The 15,020-nt window shown below is 42.5% G+C and overlaps 1 protein-coding gene across 2 annotated transcripts in view; it reads right to left on the bottom strand.

Annotated features, from left to right (window-relative positions):
* Window positions 1–6,734: 6,734 nt before the first annotated feature.
* The window catches only part of LOC130156094 (ubiquinol-cytochrome-c reductase complex assembly factor 1), a 46,816-nt gene continuing 38,530 nt past the window's right edge, over window positions 6,735–15,020 (bottom strand). For both annotated transcript variants that reach the window (XM_056354284.1, XM_056354285.1), the window contains 3 exons: window positions 12,156–12,233; window positions 10,637–10,750; window positions 6,735–7,954 (listed from right to left, as the gene is read on the bottom strand). In XM_056354284.1, the coding sequence (XP_056210259.1) occupies window positions 7,820–7,954; window positions 10,637–10,750; window positions 12,156–12,233 (327 nt within the window). In that variant the 3' untranslated portion in view covers window positions 6,735–7,819. The remainder of the gene's footprint in view (window positions 7,955–10,636; window positions 10,751–12,155; window positions 12,234–15,020) is intronic.

Below are 15,020 nucleotides of genomic sequence, written 5' to 3'. Positions count from 1 at the left end.
ACCACCAGGCTAGAGTCAATGGAGAGACAGCCATGCCCGAGTGTGAACCAGCACATTCAGACACAAAGTTCTAAGTCAGCTGGGATGAATCACGTCCCCAAGGGACTGTCACTCTCCATGGGCTACAGCTGGAGTGGGATTAATAGTTTAGATTAACTGCCTAGTCTTCAGGTCCCTGAAGTCTGAAGGAACTCTGACCAGGACTATGCAAAAGTACATTTACCCAGAAAATCGAAGTCACCTGCCGCCAGAGCTATGCTGCAATGCAGCAAGCAGGTGCAGAATTAGCAGCTGTGGACAATATATAGGGGACAAAATTATAATAAAACTGCTGGCATGGAAGTGTTTCAGGTGTAACTGTTAGACCAGCTTAAAGAGTAACATTAATTTAAAGTGTGAACAGCCAAACACAATGTAAGGAAGTTTGGGGAAAAAAAGAAGGGAAGGAGCTATAACATGACGAGCCTTGTCTGGAGCTGCTTTGCCAGGGGGATAACGTCACCATGGTGATAACATAAAAGGAGGTAACATCACCCTTTTTTGCCTTCCTAAGGAGTTGGAAAGAGTGTGAATTTTAAAAAAGTCATCAAATACGTGTTTTCTGCCAGATAACACACTGCTGCTTATTCTGTGAAGTGATTTCCACTGTCTTCAACTGGTGTTTGGTAACCATCTACTCTTCCTCCAGTAATTTCTCGTGGACCTCAGCATATGAAAGTACATACAACGTACACATCTCTGGCTGAGCTTGTCAGGCTGGGCTTCTGCAGCGCTGGTGGGGAGATGCAGAGATTTCCAGGGAGTCAGTTACCTCACCCTGCAGCAGACATCTGAAACAGGGTAGATGAAATGCACGGTGAAAGCACTTATCTCTCTGCACTGAGCAGGAGAGCTCAGGCTGCCACTGACAGAGGTTTACCATGCAGACATCTAGAATTAGATGAGAAGTATCCCATCCCTGCTGTCTGGCAAAGAGATAAACATCTATAATTGGCACTTCACAGACTGACTGGCCAACAGGGGATGTAGGAATCACATCAGCCAATTCTTGCCAGATAAAAGCAAGGATCTTATCTGCAAGCGTTGTCCACACACCTCCTGCAATCAACAGAGAAAGGCAAGAGGAAAATTCCCTCTGGCTAAACACACACACCAAGTCCCACTTCCAAGGCAACGTCCCCAGGCAGCTATAATCTGGCCCAGGTATTAGGCAACACTTCATTCTTGTGTCCCACTACAGATGCTCTTGGAGCTCACCAAACACGAACACCTCGCCTGGGCTTTCCACAAAATGTACCTGCCGCTTCCTCTTTGAAGGCAAACGGAAGGGAGCCCGCCAGCCTGTTCCATGATGGTACAGTTCTTTGGGAGCACTCACACACAAGAAGCCAGATTTGCTTTTTTCCCTTCATTTCAGACTGAAATCCACATCTTCCACCACAAACATCAGGGTGCTCAAACACACTTATCTACAGATGTTTCTGGAAGGCACCTGCATAGCAGTGTTCCACAGTGCAGCGTTCACCGGCCAGATGTAATGAACAGCAAGCACAGTTAGATGAGAAAAGTCCAAATTTTAGTTACGGCACTGAGATCTGTGTCAGCACGGAACTCACAGACAGAACAGTGCAAAGTCTCCCAGTGTTTTGTCCAAGGTTCCCGACCACGGCATTACAGATTCATTCTTCTAAACACAGTGGCAGCACACAAATTCCTTGCTTCATTTTTCCCATGCATATGTTAAGACTCTTCCAAATCAGGGCAGATAGCTTTGCCCCCGCTCAGCAGGAGGGCAATGGACACCAGCTGCCAGCTCTAGGCCAAACGATCTAAGCACTAGTGATGGCAGGGAAACAGACAACCCCACCTCCTCCACCGGTCCCTGCTCAGCGGTGTGCCCAGCATGCAGGCTCTTTCCAGTTGCCGCTCTGAGGCCCCTACCACCCATGTGCCACGCAGGGAAGCCAACGTGTGGCCACTGAGTCGCGCTGGTGGCCCTTCGAGGTCCAGCCCCTAGCTGCTCAGGGTGCCAATTCGCAGCTGTCATGAGAAGGACCATGATGTGCCTCTTCCCTAGGCTGCTGCCCCATAGTGAACATGTGAAAAAGCGCTTTCAGACACCTTCCCTCCTTCCAAAGGAAATACACAGAAATAGAATCGGGCATTGTAACAGCAACGGGTCCAGTTACCGGCAGGAAGACAGTATGAAGGGGAAGGATGTGGGACAATGAGCAAACCCTCATCAGATGCCTGGCTTTGACAGGATGTGGAGCAGCCCAGGAGGCTGCAGGTGGGATGAGGAATGAACAAGCCCAGCTCACTCTTTTAGTCACCCATGTAATCATTAATGAAGGCTTTGCGTGAGCTAGACTCCTTGCTTCTTAAAACAGCGTGAAGGAGCCCTTAACTCCTGTGAGAGCTGCAGTAGCACGCCAACACCAACAGGATCTGGTCTCCGCAACATGTTGCAGGTTCACGAGACAGTGAAAACAGGACAGTAGATATTTCTGGTTCCTGCACTTGTGTGCAGGAAAACATTGACAGCAGCCTGCCCCAGGCCCCTCAAGCAGATCTATTGCCACTTGACCTAAACTCCCTGGCTGCTCCCAGCATATCACATCTGGAGCAGCCACTGAGATGTAACCACAGAAGATGGATTCATGCTCATGTGAACTCCTGCTCTGTGTTCCCTGTGGAAGGATGAGGCCCAACCATCTCTGCTGCCCCACAAATGAGCAGAGCAAGCTGTTAAGCAGGTTGAATGACTGCAAGCAAAACAAGTACTCCCTCAACATGTTCAGCAACTTCAGAAAGAACAAACACATGTAGGGTGCACAGGACAGCCCTAAATACCTGAGGAAGGGGCAGCAGTAAAAAGAAGCTCACCGGGGGAGCCTGGGAAGGATCACTGCAACTGCACCATCACAGCGCAGGCAGCCCACAGCACCAGTGGGTGATGCTCCCTTTGCAGGCTGAGGAGAGAGGCGGATACTTCACAAGCACAGCACAACTGCCTAAGCAGCAGAGCCTGCCACTCACCCATGGTGAGCCTCAGGGTCTTCCCTATGTCCTCACCAACTTTCCCAGGCTCCTGTGTAAGCTGTTGCCCTCTCCTTGGCTTCTCAGACCTTCAGGAAAAGACAGACAGTGCTGAGGGCCAGGCTGTGCAGATACAACATGCCCAAAAGATGGAGATATTGCTTCCTAAGGCATGCCGCAGAGTGGTAGAAGTACCATCACCCAGACTGCTGGAAGAGGTGTTAACCTAGCCCTAGGACACCAAGGGCACAGTCAAGCCTGATGAAGCACTGTTCAGCAGAGAGAATGGTGCACAGGTTGATCACAGTCTCTTGTAGGAAAAAAAAACCCCAAAAAACCAAAGAGCAAAAAAGTCTCAGTTAGTTTATTATACAAGACAACAGAGATCAGACCAAGCAGGGTAGGTGTGAAGAGGCAGATGGGGAGGGCAGCAGCCTGTACAGGGGGTGCCTACTACAAAGTCAGCTGCCACCAGCACCATCCAAACAAATCCTGTGTGCTAGGTGAAGACCACAACCAAACAGCTGCACTGGGGACTGAGAAGCTGGAGAACGCCACAACAGATGACTGCTGTATCCATGGCACAACTCTATTACCATCAGAGTTAGAAAGACACACAGTAATTTCTAAGTATTAATGTAAACATCTACGACTCCCAACATCGGTATTTTCACCTTCCTGGAAGAAAGCCCACAGTCCAGTTCCGGAGGCAATGAATTGCTCAGCACACCTGTAGAGGGAATCGGCAAACTTCTCCAAATGCTTGAGCAGCATTCAACACATCTCTGGGATGCAGATCACCTTTGCTGCACGCTCAGCATTAAACTGGTCCCACAGAAATGCTACAAATAGACTGCAGCAGGCATACGTTGATTTGAATTTCTGAAGACAGACCTCCTCTGCAGGGTTTTGGAAGTGAGAGAGCGTGGAAAAAATACAAGAGTGGCTCACAGGCTATGGTATAGCTCCCACAGTGCCTCAGTGTGGTGCCTTGCAGTGGTATACATCACAGGGGCCATGCTCACAGAAGCAACCACCATCTCTTCCCAGCTCCTGCTCACCCTCCCACAGCTTTGCTATTCTTCATCTACTCTACGTTCATCTAATTTAAAGCTCTGGTGGAAAAATTTGCTCTTGCTCCATCTCTGCTTACCTTATTTACCAAGCCAAAGGCAGGGTGAGGCAGGTCAGTGGTTAAATCCAACTGCTATGTCAGGAGCAGCAACTCTTACCCAAGGGCTTGGTGTGGCAGCAGCAGTGCTAAAACCTTCACTTTGAGGAGGATATGAGGCAGAAATCTGGGAAGTGGTAACTGCACTTTCACAGGGTAGGCACGTGGACAGTGCAGGAACTGTGAAGATCAAGGATGCCTGTGCTCTTAGCACCGCAGCTGTCTGAAGAAGCAGAAAAAGCCTGTTAGAAATACCCAAAGGAGGTGTGAACACAGAAGCCAAGATGATAAAACCATTTAACCATCTAAAATACAGAGTAGGCGTCAAAGAGGATCATACAACTCCCCCCCCCCGCACCCCCCCCCCCCCCCCCCCAAAAAAAAAAAAAAAAAAAAAAAAAGGGTAGCAGAACATCAGCCTGAAGCAAGAGACTGCCAAGTTTGACTCTGGGGGCAAAACGTGCACCTACTCCCCTACCGGTGCAAAACAGCAGAGCAGAAAGGGAACACAGTGCACATTGGCCCTTTCCTTCCACTCACAGAAACAAAACCCCCATGATCTAGCTGAAATAACGAGTGCTGCCTACAGGGTCATGTCTCTTGATTTTAAAACACCTGGGAAAGTTGGGAGAACAAGTCCTTTGGAATAATAAGCCATGTCCAAATTCCGTGTATGAGACAGGAGATCAGGTTGGATGATAAAGTGCTCAGCATGGCTCCTTCCAGAAGAAGTGTGCATGCATACATTCACTTCAAATACAGTAAGCGTCCCCCAGCCAACGCCCTGAGACAACTTTCAAAAACTCCAGTAGCATAAACAAAAAACTGTCCACAAGCAGAATAGCTTCAAGCATTCCCTCTGCAAATCCTTGAAAATGGGAAAATACAGGCTTGACATTTGGTTACAACCCCTGTGTTCTGCTGCAATTGAAGTGGTACTACACATAGGAATCGCAAAAGCGATTAAAAGTTAAAAAACTGCTAATCACTGCTGCTGTAATGCTTGCAAGGTGCAGATTTTGCTACTGGAACAGTATCCTCTCTCAAGGACTCTAAATCCTGGTTATAAAGATGACATATATAGCAGGTTGGCAATGCCACCACCTACGGGCATGCACCTCTGGAGTAAGAGGGGCCATATTCTACAGCCTGATCCTGTCTGCAGGTAACTGACAGCTGGGACCTGCGTAGCCTCCAGCATATTTCTTCCTTTCTAACAGATTACCCTTTTAATTCACAGACAGTTTCTGCCTTATTCTTGTAACAGGCCTCACACACTTGTGTCCAAAACACAGCCTGAGCGCTGGTTCAGCTCTGTAACGGTGGTGGTGGGGGGTGGTGTCAAAGGCATTTTATGGAACCAGCAGAGCGCCATGATTATTGGCCTTTATTCTCACATAATAGGAAGTGCAAAAGCAGATGCCAGCGACCACAATCTGGCACCATGATTTCTGGAGCCTCCTGCCCATAAAGATAAGAATGGGTTCAATTTTGACCACGTGGCTGTCCCATATTCAGAGTATCAAAGGTATTGTCATCTCTGGACTAGTGGTCCCATGAATTCTCCTAGCTCGCTGGCCTCGCAGCATCAGTGCCACAGCCACCACATGATCTCTGACCTGTGCACAGCACCAGGTTGGATGGTGGTGTACTCGCAGTCCTGTGTTCCCATGGCATGGATAACATGAGTCCAGGTTTAAATTACATAGCAGGAAAGGGGTTAAAGTTTAAATAACTGTTTTGTATATGAATTAATGTATGTAGCTTTGAGCCAAAATATCTACCATTAATTTTTCCACCTATTTCAGGAGCAGTAAGATACACAAAGTAAAGTTTATTTTGGTACTTGGTATACTTCACTCTCATTAAAAATAAATTAATCAGCAAATTCCTACACAGCTCAGCCTTCTTTTATGTAAATACAAGCCAGCTGTAATGAATTACAAGGTGTTATTATCTCACACACACTGTATAATACTTCACATATAAGAGGTTTCTCTGCTTAGCTCAGCTTTCAACAAAAGCATCTTAAATAAACTGCAAGCAAGTTGTTTGGTCTGTAATGTTTTCACAGAGAAGGGATACACCTCACACATAGAGGGTTTCTTTACATGACTCATTTTATAACAAGTTAAACTGAGGAAGTTCGCCTTGGAAAAAAAATAACAAAATGCCTTTTTTATACACAGAAGGCTCCCTAAGAGAAGACCGGGGAAAAAAAATGCAAGCCAGTGTTTGGGAGCCTATATTCTGCATCCCACTGCTCTTTACATAGAGAAGGATGTCAAATATTTCCCAAAACACACAATACGAAGAGAACAACTTCAGAAGGAAGAATAGTCACAGCCAGGCACAGTCTCACTTTAACCAGATTAAGGATTCACAAATTAAGGATTAATGTCACAAGTTAAGGATTATCACCTTTGACTTTTATTTAATAGTTTCATTAGGAATAAGTCCCGATATTATAGTGCTTAATTCTTATCAAAAGCACAAGTGGCACAGAAAACACATACACATCACATTTACCCAGACTGACATTTATTATTGAGTAAGATTTTAGACAGGAGAGAAATTAAAACTGTTTTTTCACTGACCTGGAAATAGCCTGGCGAACCATCCACCTACGTAGTACACCTCAGCCTCTGCTGATTTAATCAGTGGAGCTCTTGCTCCTGTAATTACTATGTTGGCGTAATTTGCCTGCACAGCCATATAAAGTTTTCACTGGGGTTGACAGGTCTTGTTAAAAAGCCCTGGACCACTGCTTTGGGGGATGGAGGACAGCATAGTCCTGTCCCATTAAGAGCCATGGACAGAACCAGGAATGTTCTTTTCATAAAGAAATTCTTAAACCACAACTCTAAAAAGAATATGGAAATACCAGCAAGGCAGACTGAAATACCAAGTACTCTGAGGCAGCTTTAATGACAGCCTAGCCACATTTTGGACTTTATTCTCATTAAATTGGCTAGACTCGTAGAGCATTACTTGGGACTGTGCGTTATTCTATGCATCCTCCTATCCTTGTGCAACAAAGCAGAGAGTTCCTAAAACGGATTTTCACAGAAAACCCTTTAGAATCTTTTAAAGCAATTCTTAACACCACTACAGCAAAAATAGACCATTACATCTTGATATCAAGCTTTTAAAATACATTAACATCTAATATGCAAAACTCAGATTTGCCTTCACAACCATTCAGTGAGCAGAGGAACACTGCTGTGTCACTAGGTAGCAGCTCTCCAAATGAGGCAAAGGACAGAAACGTCTAGAAACGTCTTCTTGAGATAACTCTAAGTCATGGTAAAATACCTGGTTTCCTAAAGACAGAAGGCAGGTCTTTCAATTTGTCAGCAAGGACCACTCAGTGCCATAAAAAGGACAGAGGTTCTCCAACCAACTAGCGTTTATTTGCAAGTGAATATTCAAAAGAGTATGGCTGTCCAATTTGCTACTACTGAGGCACCACAGACAGGACATCTAATTAAGTATTTTCTTTCCAACAGCAGATTTTCCTTCCTGACCCACAGCCTCAGCCCAGTTCAATTTCAGGCATGCTTCCCAAGATGATCTGACAAACTGACAGACACGTCAGCTCCGGCGCTCTCAGAGTCCTTCATCGTTGTAAACAGGGGAAAGGGGCTTGAGGATGCTGCGGGCATTGCTCTCCATGAGTGGCCGCCAGCTCACTTCGCCCGTCAGCAGCAGGTCCTCCCCGCTCAGTGCATCCAAGTGCTGCACCTGCAAGGACAGGACATTAGTGCAAGCTGTCCCATCACCTACTCAAGTTTCTCAAGAGCTACCCAAACACGTTGCGTTCCGGAAAGTAAGCAGAACAGGGAGATTTGAACATACTTCTCTCTTTGTATGCGGTAGACCTAAAAAGATAATTGAGGACTGCTGAAGCGTCATGGAAAGGCTACGAGATAAGTATCTGCAGATCCACTGGAGTTAACTTCGTAAGGTCTTCTACTAACACCTTAGCTCATGCTTCCTCTGAACGTTTGGCAATAGGACAAAGAAGAGCCAGCAAAGCTAACATGAGTCATTTTATCTTCTCAGCAGTTAATTCAGATGACACACTGCTAGTACCATCATCTACACTGACTGCTCTCAAAAGTGGTTTCACATAGACTAAGGCTTCTCACTATAGAAAAAAAGCCTGACCAGCAAGGAACACCTGAGATTTATAATACAAAAGCACATGAGCTGGAGGAGATGAACGTGGAATGAACACTCATTCTCACAATACAAGAAATACTTGGGATCAAATTAAGTTTTAAGGTGCAATGAAAGCAAAAAAGCCAACCAACTCTTGTCACACAACACAGTGTTAGCTTGCTGCCACAGGACACTGTAAGTGTGGTGGAGGAGGGAAAGTCCATCAAGAGTCAGTAACAGTGAGAAACACCATCTCTGGCTCAGGTAAGTCTGTGAACGCAGATTGCAAGGAGAGTTGACCAAAGACACAGTACATTTGCTTGCTCTGTTACTATATTCTCCTCTGGCATCCACTAATAGCTACTGTTAAAGACAGGATTAGCAAGAAGTTGTGGGAAAGACCTCATGCACAATGCTTACTGGAAACAAAGATAACCGGACAAGGAGTTTCTCAACCAAGAAAGGGATACACCAAGGGCCACGGAGCCACCTAAGCACAACATCCTGTTTCTGACAGTCAACAAAGCAGATGCCCCAGGAGTTAAGTACAACACATGCATACAATGTTATTTTCCTTGTTTATTTTCCCTCCCTCTCAAAATTTGTTAGTTCAGGAGGTTTGAACCTGAAGTGGTTGTTGTGGATTTAATATCCCTGGACAGACTTCCCTTCCATAAACCTTGCCAGTAGCTTTGGAAGCCAAGGGCAACTGTAGCATCCCAAACAATCTGTAGCAACTTTATGTCCCCACATCCTGGTACCAGTGAACCACCTTTCCTTGCTCACTTTCCTTTTGCCTTCAAGATTTCCCAAGAGCTGTCTCATATTCTTTCTCAGCTGTTTTTCAGACAGAGGATCCTACTCACTGATAGTAATAACGCTGTTTCATGTCATCCCTACTGCTCTTCTCTGAGCCTTCTTCCATTTGGTTTTTATCTTTCTTGATGGTTGGAACCCAAACCACACATGTAATTCAAGAACACAAGAGTACCACGAATTTGAAAAGTGGCTTGACAATACTTTATTCTCTATTCCCTCCTTAGTAGTTCTGAGTATTTGATTTACTTTTTTAGAACACTACAGAGTGCTGAGCTGACATTTCAATAATACAATTATAATCTCAAGGACTCATTCCTGTGTGGTGACAGACAGTTTAGAGCTCATCAATATATATGCAAAGCTGGAAATATTTTTCCTCAAGTGCACCACTTTAGAGTTGTCTACAGGAATGACTTGTCTTCAGAGGCTGTGCTCATTCTCCCCCAGTGTGCCACATTTATCTGTGTGATCACTGCTTCCTATTACAACTGCTAATAGCTTCTGTCCTATCCTTCGCTTGAACATACACAAGTGCAACAAATTCCCCACTTGGCAGCAAATTGTCACAAATTACATTTTATATGCGTTTGCTCCCTGCCAATCTTCAGTTTTAAACTTTCCTACAGACTCACTGAAGTTAAGCATCAGCAACCTTAAGCATTAAATTAAGCCTGTCCCTCCTGAGAAGCCCTTTGGCATTCCAAAAGCATCCTCAGACTCCTATAAAGTTCAGCCATTTGCTTCCCATACCATTTTTCAGACCACACTCTGAAATACCGTCTCTCCAAATCTCTGTCTGGTCCTGAATACAGTATTGGAAACATTACAGAGAATGCTGTTGTGGAGGTTCTGGTCTTCAGTTCCCTATCCAACAGCCTACACTCCTCCAGAACCTCTCTTGCTCCTTTTTAAATCTTTGATACCCACTATATCCTACCAACATTTCCTAGAAATCTGGTTCACAAATCTCCTAAGGGTTGAGAGGACAAACACTACTTAGTATCGTTTTCTCCAGTTAATAACCAAAACAGAAAAAATTCTGGAAAACGTAACCTTTTTTTACTTTTCCCACAAAGATCATCAGGAGACTTTCAAGCTCTGCATGCTACTTCATTATGAAGAGGATCCCAACTCTGCAACATCAATTGTAATTCTACAAGTTGTAGCCCATTTTGTCAAGCCCCTCCATCGCATAGGTCCAGAAAAAGATGAGCACGATCGCTTTCAATACTCCATGAATTTCTCTGCAGCCATTTTTCATCAATCTGCAATAAGTATCAGCCTGTTTTTATATTTTTACCCTTTTCTCCTTAAAAATAATCACTGAATATAAACATCAGTTATATTTATGAGGAGAACTGAGCTATATGGTGTGCAAGCAATAAATATTTAATATTTTAAATAACAGAATAAAGAGAAGCCACACCACAAACTGCAGCATACCTGTTTGCGCACGTATTCTACGAGTAACTCTAGATGCCGAGGGTCCTCACAGTTCCTGTTAAAAAGGTTTCTCCAAAGAGCTGCTGCCAGAACACGATCATCAGACAAGATTCCCTAAAGGAAGTAAAAGGGGGATTAAAAACTGCACATGATGAGGGTCTGAACACAAGACAACCACATCACTACTTGGCAACTGACAATATTAGCTGTCTCAGAGCACACAGCTGTTACCTTTTCACGTATACAGTTTGTATCAACACCACTCTTTCCCAGAATGCAAAAACAACGCTGGTCTTAATTTAATTTACAGAGCAGCCCGTAACAAATATTCTGGCAAGTTAATTTGGAAAACAACTGGATCAGGGAATTCCTAATGCAGGAGCTGATAACTGCGTTCTACATTATGAAATCTTTGCCACAAAAATTTTGGCCTTACAGAGAAGACAGCACCACCTCACAGAATTGTGTGAAGCCCATGACACTTGGAATAGAAAAATTAAAGGATATTTAATACAACATTGCAGAAAATAGTCAGGACTTTGCTATTTTCCTTTGCTTTTTCATTTTTCATTCTGAATGAGAGAGAACTCATCAAGAACTATTTAGATTTTTCCAGTTACATCTAATATTAAATTTGGCTTATACAAAAAACCACATCCATGAGTGCTTTTTGTCTAAATTCTCTCCCACTTTTATTGTCTTTTATTATGTGGTGTTACTAGCAGAGTCTCGTAACTCCCGTCTTCTGCTGACACATTTGCCAAAAGCAAGAGAGGACTTTAAAATACTCAGCTAAAAATAAAAATGTCAACATTTGTCTTTAATTTAACTAGACATTTTGTTTCCAAAAGAGTGTCAACAAAAAGAGAAAAGAAAAATAAACAGACAGACACACAAGCAGACACATCCTGGCTATACTTAAAGCTAGATTAAAGACCTGCATGCATAACACTGTCCACAATTCTAAGAAGTTTAAATTTAAAAGATATTAATAATGCAAATCACTGTGCAAAAAATAATCCCACTGTGTGAATAAGAAGAGCAGTTGAAGAGCAACACCCACTAGAGCAAAAAAATAACTATTAAAAGAGATGATGTAATTGTATTTTCTTCTTGAAAGTCCTACAGACACTTGTGCACAGTGGTACCTTTGTCTCCCCATATTATTTGGTATTTTCTATAAATACTCTCTTTGCTTTCGAACTACAGCTGTGTGCAAAGGGATTCAAAGGGAGGAAATGATTTATTGAAGGTCAAACAGTGACGGAGCAGCAGTACAAAGGCTATCCCTCCTTCCATGTCCCATCATTTAAATCAATATGCTGTGTGCTTTCATGTTTATTAGAAGTACTTTAACTCAAGGAATAAGATGATGGCAATGACTAAGAAGCCTGCTTCTGTAACATAACATTTCTCCAAAGACATGTACAGCAAACATTTTACTCATCTGGCATATTCTGTGTTAATGAATTAGATGGTATACTTGTTCTTGCAGATTCTCTGAAAGCACCCTTCTTACCTCATCATATCCAAATAGAGCTGCATAGAAATTTTCTACCATACTTCTTAAATCTTCCTTTAGAACAACAGAATTAACCTAAAAAAAAAAAAACAAAAAACAGAAAAACCATCTGCATAGGCTCTAAAGAGGAGGTGATGAGAAAATACTATCAGTTTCACTCTGAGGAGGCAAAGCAGCAGCAGCGCCTTGGCCCACACAGGTTAAGATTTGGCTCCAACGATGTTAGGCATTCTAGAACAACATGCAATGCAGCTCTGTTAATTTTGTACACAAATGAAAGTCAGTGCTGCTCAGAACATATGAGTGGCAGAAAAATCCTCAGCCAACTGTGCTGACATCCAGCTACATGAGCAAAGGAAAAAATGCAGCCGGGGAAAAGAGTGAAAGCAAGGCTATCCTTTCAGTGGCAGCACAGGCTAAGATAACGAAGACTCCTCTGTATTTTAACTGTTAAGCAGATTTTCTGGACCTTGATTCATTCACACAGGTGTTTTAGAAATTCAGTTTTTTCAACATTTTTTCTGAAGTATGGACTCCAGAGCTAGACATGCTATTACAGTAAAGAACTGTAACTGTTATTACTGGAACGCTAAAGACATAGGCACCTTCCTTGCCACTACTCCTCACTTACTTGTCAATACGGACTTTCTCATTCAGGAATCACATGGATTCTGTTTCCACAGCATCTCACTAGAAGCTCAGACATACTAGTTTTTGGCTATGACTAAATTTCTTTCATTATTTGTGATGATCCAACTAATTCCCCCTATGCTGTAAGTGTGACTTGGTCCAAGTTCCACACTAACTTTCAACTAAATTTAACAGTTGCTTAAGTATTTGCTGGTTTGGCCTAAGCCACCCATCGGCTTGCAGAACTTATCCCACGTGAGCTTAAGACAAATCAGAAGAGATCAACTGCTAGCTCTAGAGTGATGGCTGAAATACCTCATGTGCATCTCCATCCAAAACGCCTATTCCTTTTGCCTGTACTTTTTACTTCTATCAACAAAATGATTTAATAAACAGTTCTCCTGAGCGCTAAGCTACACTTCAATTGGTAAAGCTGCTTCTTTGTATCGACTCTCATGAGAGATCTAAGATGTACTAAGCATTTCTTTTTTCACAGATCTCACATCCAATGTAAATATAGATGACAAGGATAATTATCTTCATAATTCCATACTAGCAGAACATTTATGTATGAGACTGCATCTTGGACACAGGTTTTACAAAAAAGGAAACTGCAAGCAGGAATGCAGGGCAGGGTATCAGTTCTACTACGGAATACGCACTGCTGTCTTTGACATACAGCTTATCACACGACAGTGTGAACCACGTCCTAAATACTTTCTTACTATCCTTAAGAGTACTCACCTTGGCAATTATGCAACAGCTTTTCTATCAAGCTGTTAATTAGTTTTTGCCACACTAGTGAATCCCCAGTTCAAACAGTCTTCCATTAAACCACTATCTTTTTTCATCTGTTGATTTTTATAGAAATGCATATAGTGCAAATACAAGGAAAATTCCTTTTATGTCAGTTACTCATATTTTTCCATTAATATAAACTATTAAAATTCATGCAGATATTTTATAGGCTATCAAGATTTGGAGACTGGTTATTACTGAATGTTTAAAAAAAGAACTAAACATAAGAAATCAGAGGGTTAAATGATGACTGCAACTTCTGTAATGACTTAATTAAATTTTTACTGAGTACATAAACTATGATGTCATTTCTACCCAACCATGCTCAAACTTTCTATGCATGTCAGAGATCGTGGTTTTTCTCAATAGAACGTACTTCTAAATAAGCTGCACTTCTACAGCTCTAATAAGGGGGAGCAGGTCTCATGTAACACACTCAATAAATTATCCTTCCATTTTAAACAAACAAATTCCATGAGTTATTATATATTTGCCACGCACTTTTTATGACATAATAAAAATGTTACCTCAAGGATTACTTAACACATACTACAAATGTTACAGCAGGCAACTGCAAGGGGCAAAGAAAACAAATAGTCCCATTACAGAGACAAGTCCTGGACTATACGTCCCTAGGGAAGCAGCTTTCTATACTAAAAACAAAGAGCAGCAGCTTTAAGTTAGCAAGAAATAGATTGATGAAGGAGATAACCAAGTTAAACAAACACGGCAATAAATACATCTTAAAAGACAAACAGTTTAAAACATAAAATATGACTTTGGGGATGGAGCTGTATCTTAGGCAATAAAATTACATTTAAAAGAATATTGCAGTTTCTGAAGAATACAACCGACACTGGTTAAGTACAAACACTGTAGGGAAAAAATTCCTTCTTTATAAAACAAGAAAAATGAGTAAATCAGCATTTGTTGGAAATGCTTCCTCTTTTTAAACTTGTACATGTTCTCACCACTGGCAAGTTTCATGATCTGGCTGGTCATGATTCTGCTGACTCTTCCACACTTTGTTATTATGAAGAAAAACTGCTAGACAATTCCAAGTGAGCAATTATTAATAACAAGGAAAAAATCAGTAACATCTGGAGCTCTTCTAGGGACTTGGCCCCTTTGCCTTTTTTGGAACAACCCACTGCAGAGCTGTCACCAGAATAAATTTAAAAACCATTGCCTCAATTGACACACACAGCTATCTTAGTTCAAAACAAGGAATACAGTTTTGGTACATCTCTCACATTTACAAAACCTTTAAAAAAAGGAAATGTAGAGCTAATGTATCTTCCTGCTAAATGTCACAATTTTTCATTGAAAGACTCCATGACCCCAACGCTCTGCCTGCAAGACAACTACAGCATACAACTACTGCATTTGTGTTACTATATTGCAGTAAGAAACCTAATCTTCAGTCTCGAGGAC

Source organism: Falco biarmicus, chromosome 10 (assembly GCF_023638135.1).
Source record: "Falco biarmicus isolate bFalBia1 chromosome 10, bFalBia1.pri, whole genome shotgun sequence".
Classification (NCBI taxonomy): domain Eukaryota; kingdom Metazoa; phylum Chordata; class Aves; order Falconiformes; family Falconidae; genus Falco; species Falco biarmicus.
Note: the sequence above shows the minus strand (reverse complement) of the source record. Positions and strands in the feature narration are given on the sequence as shown.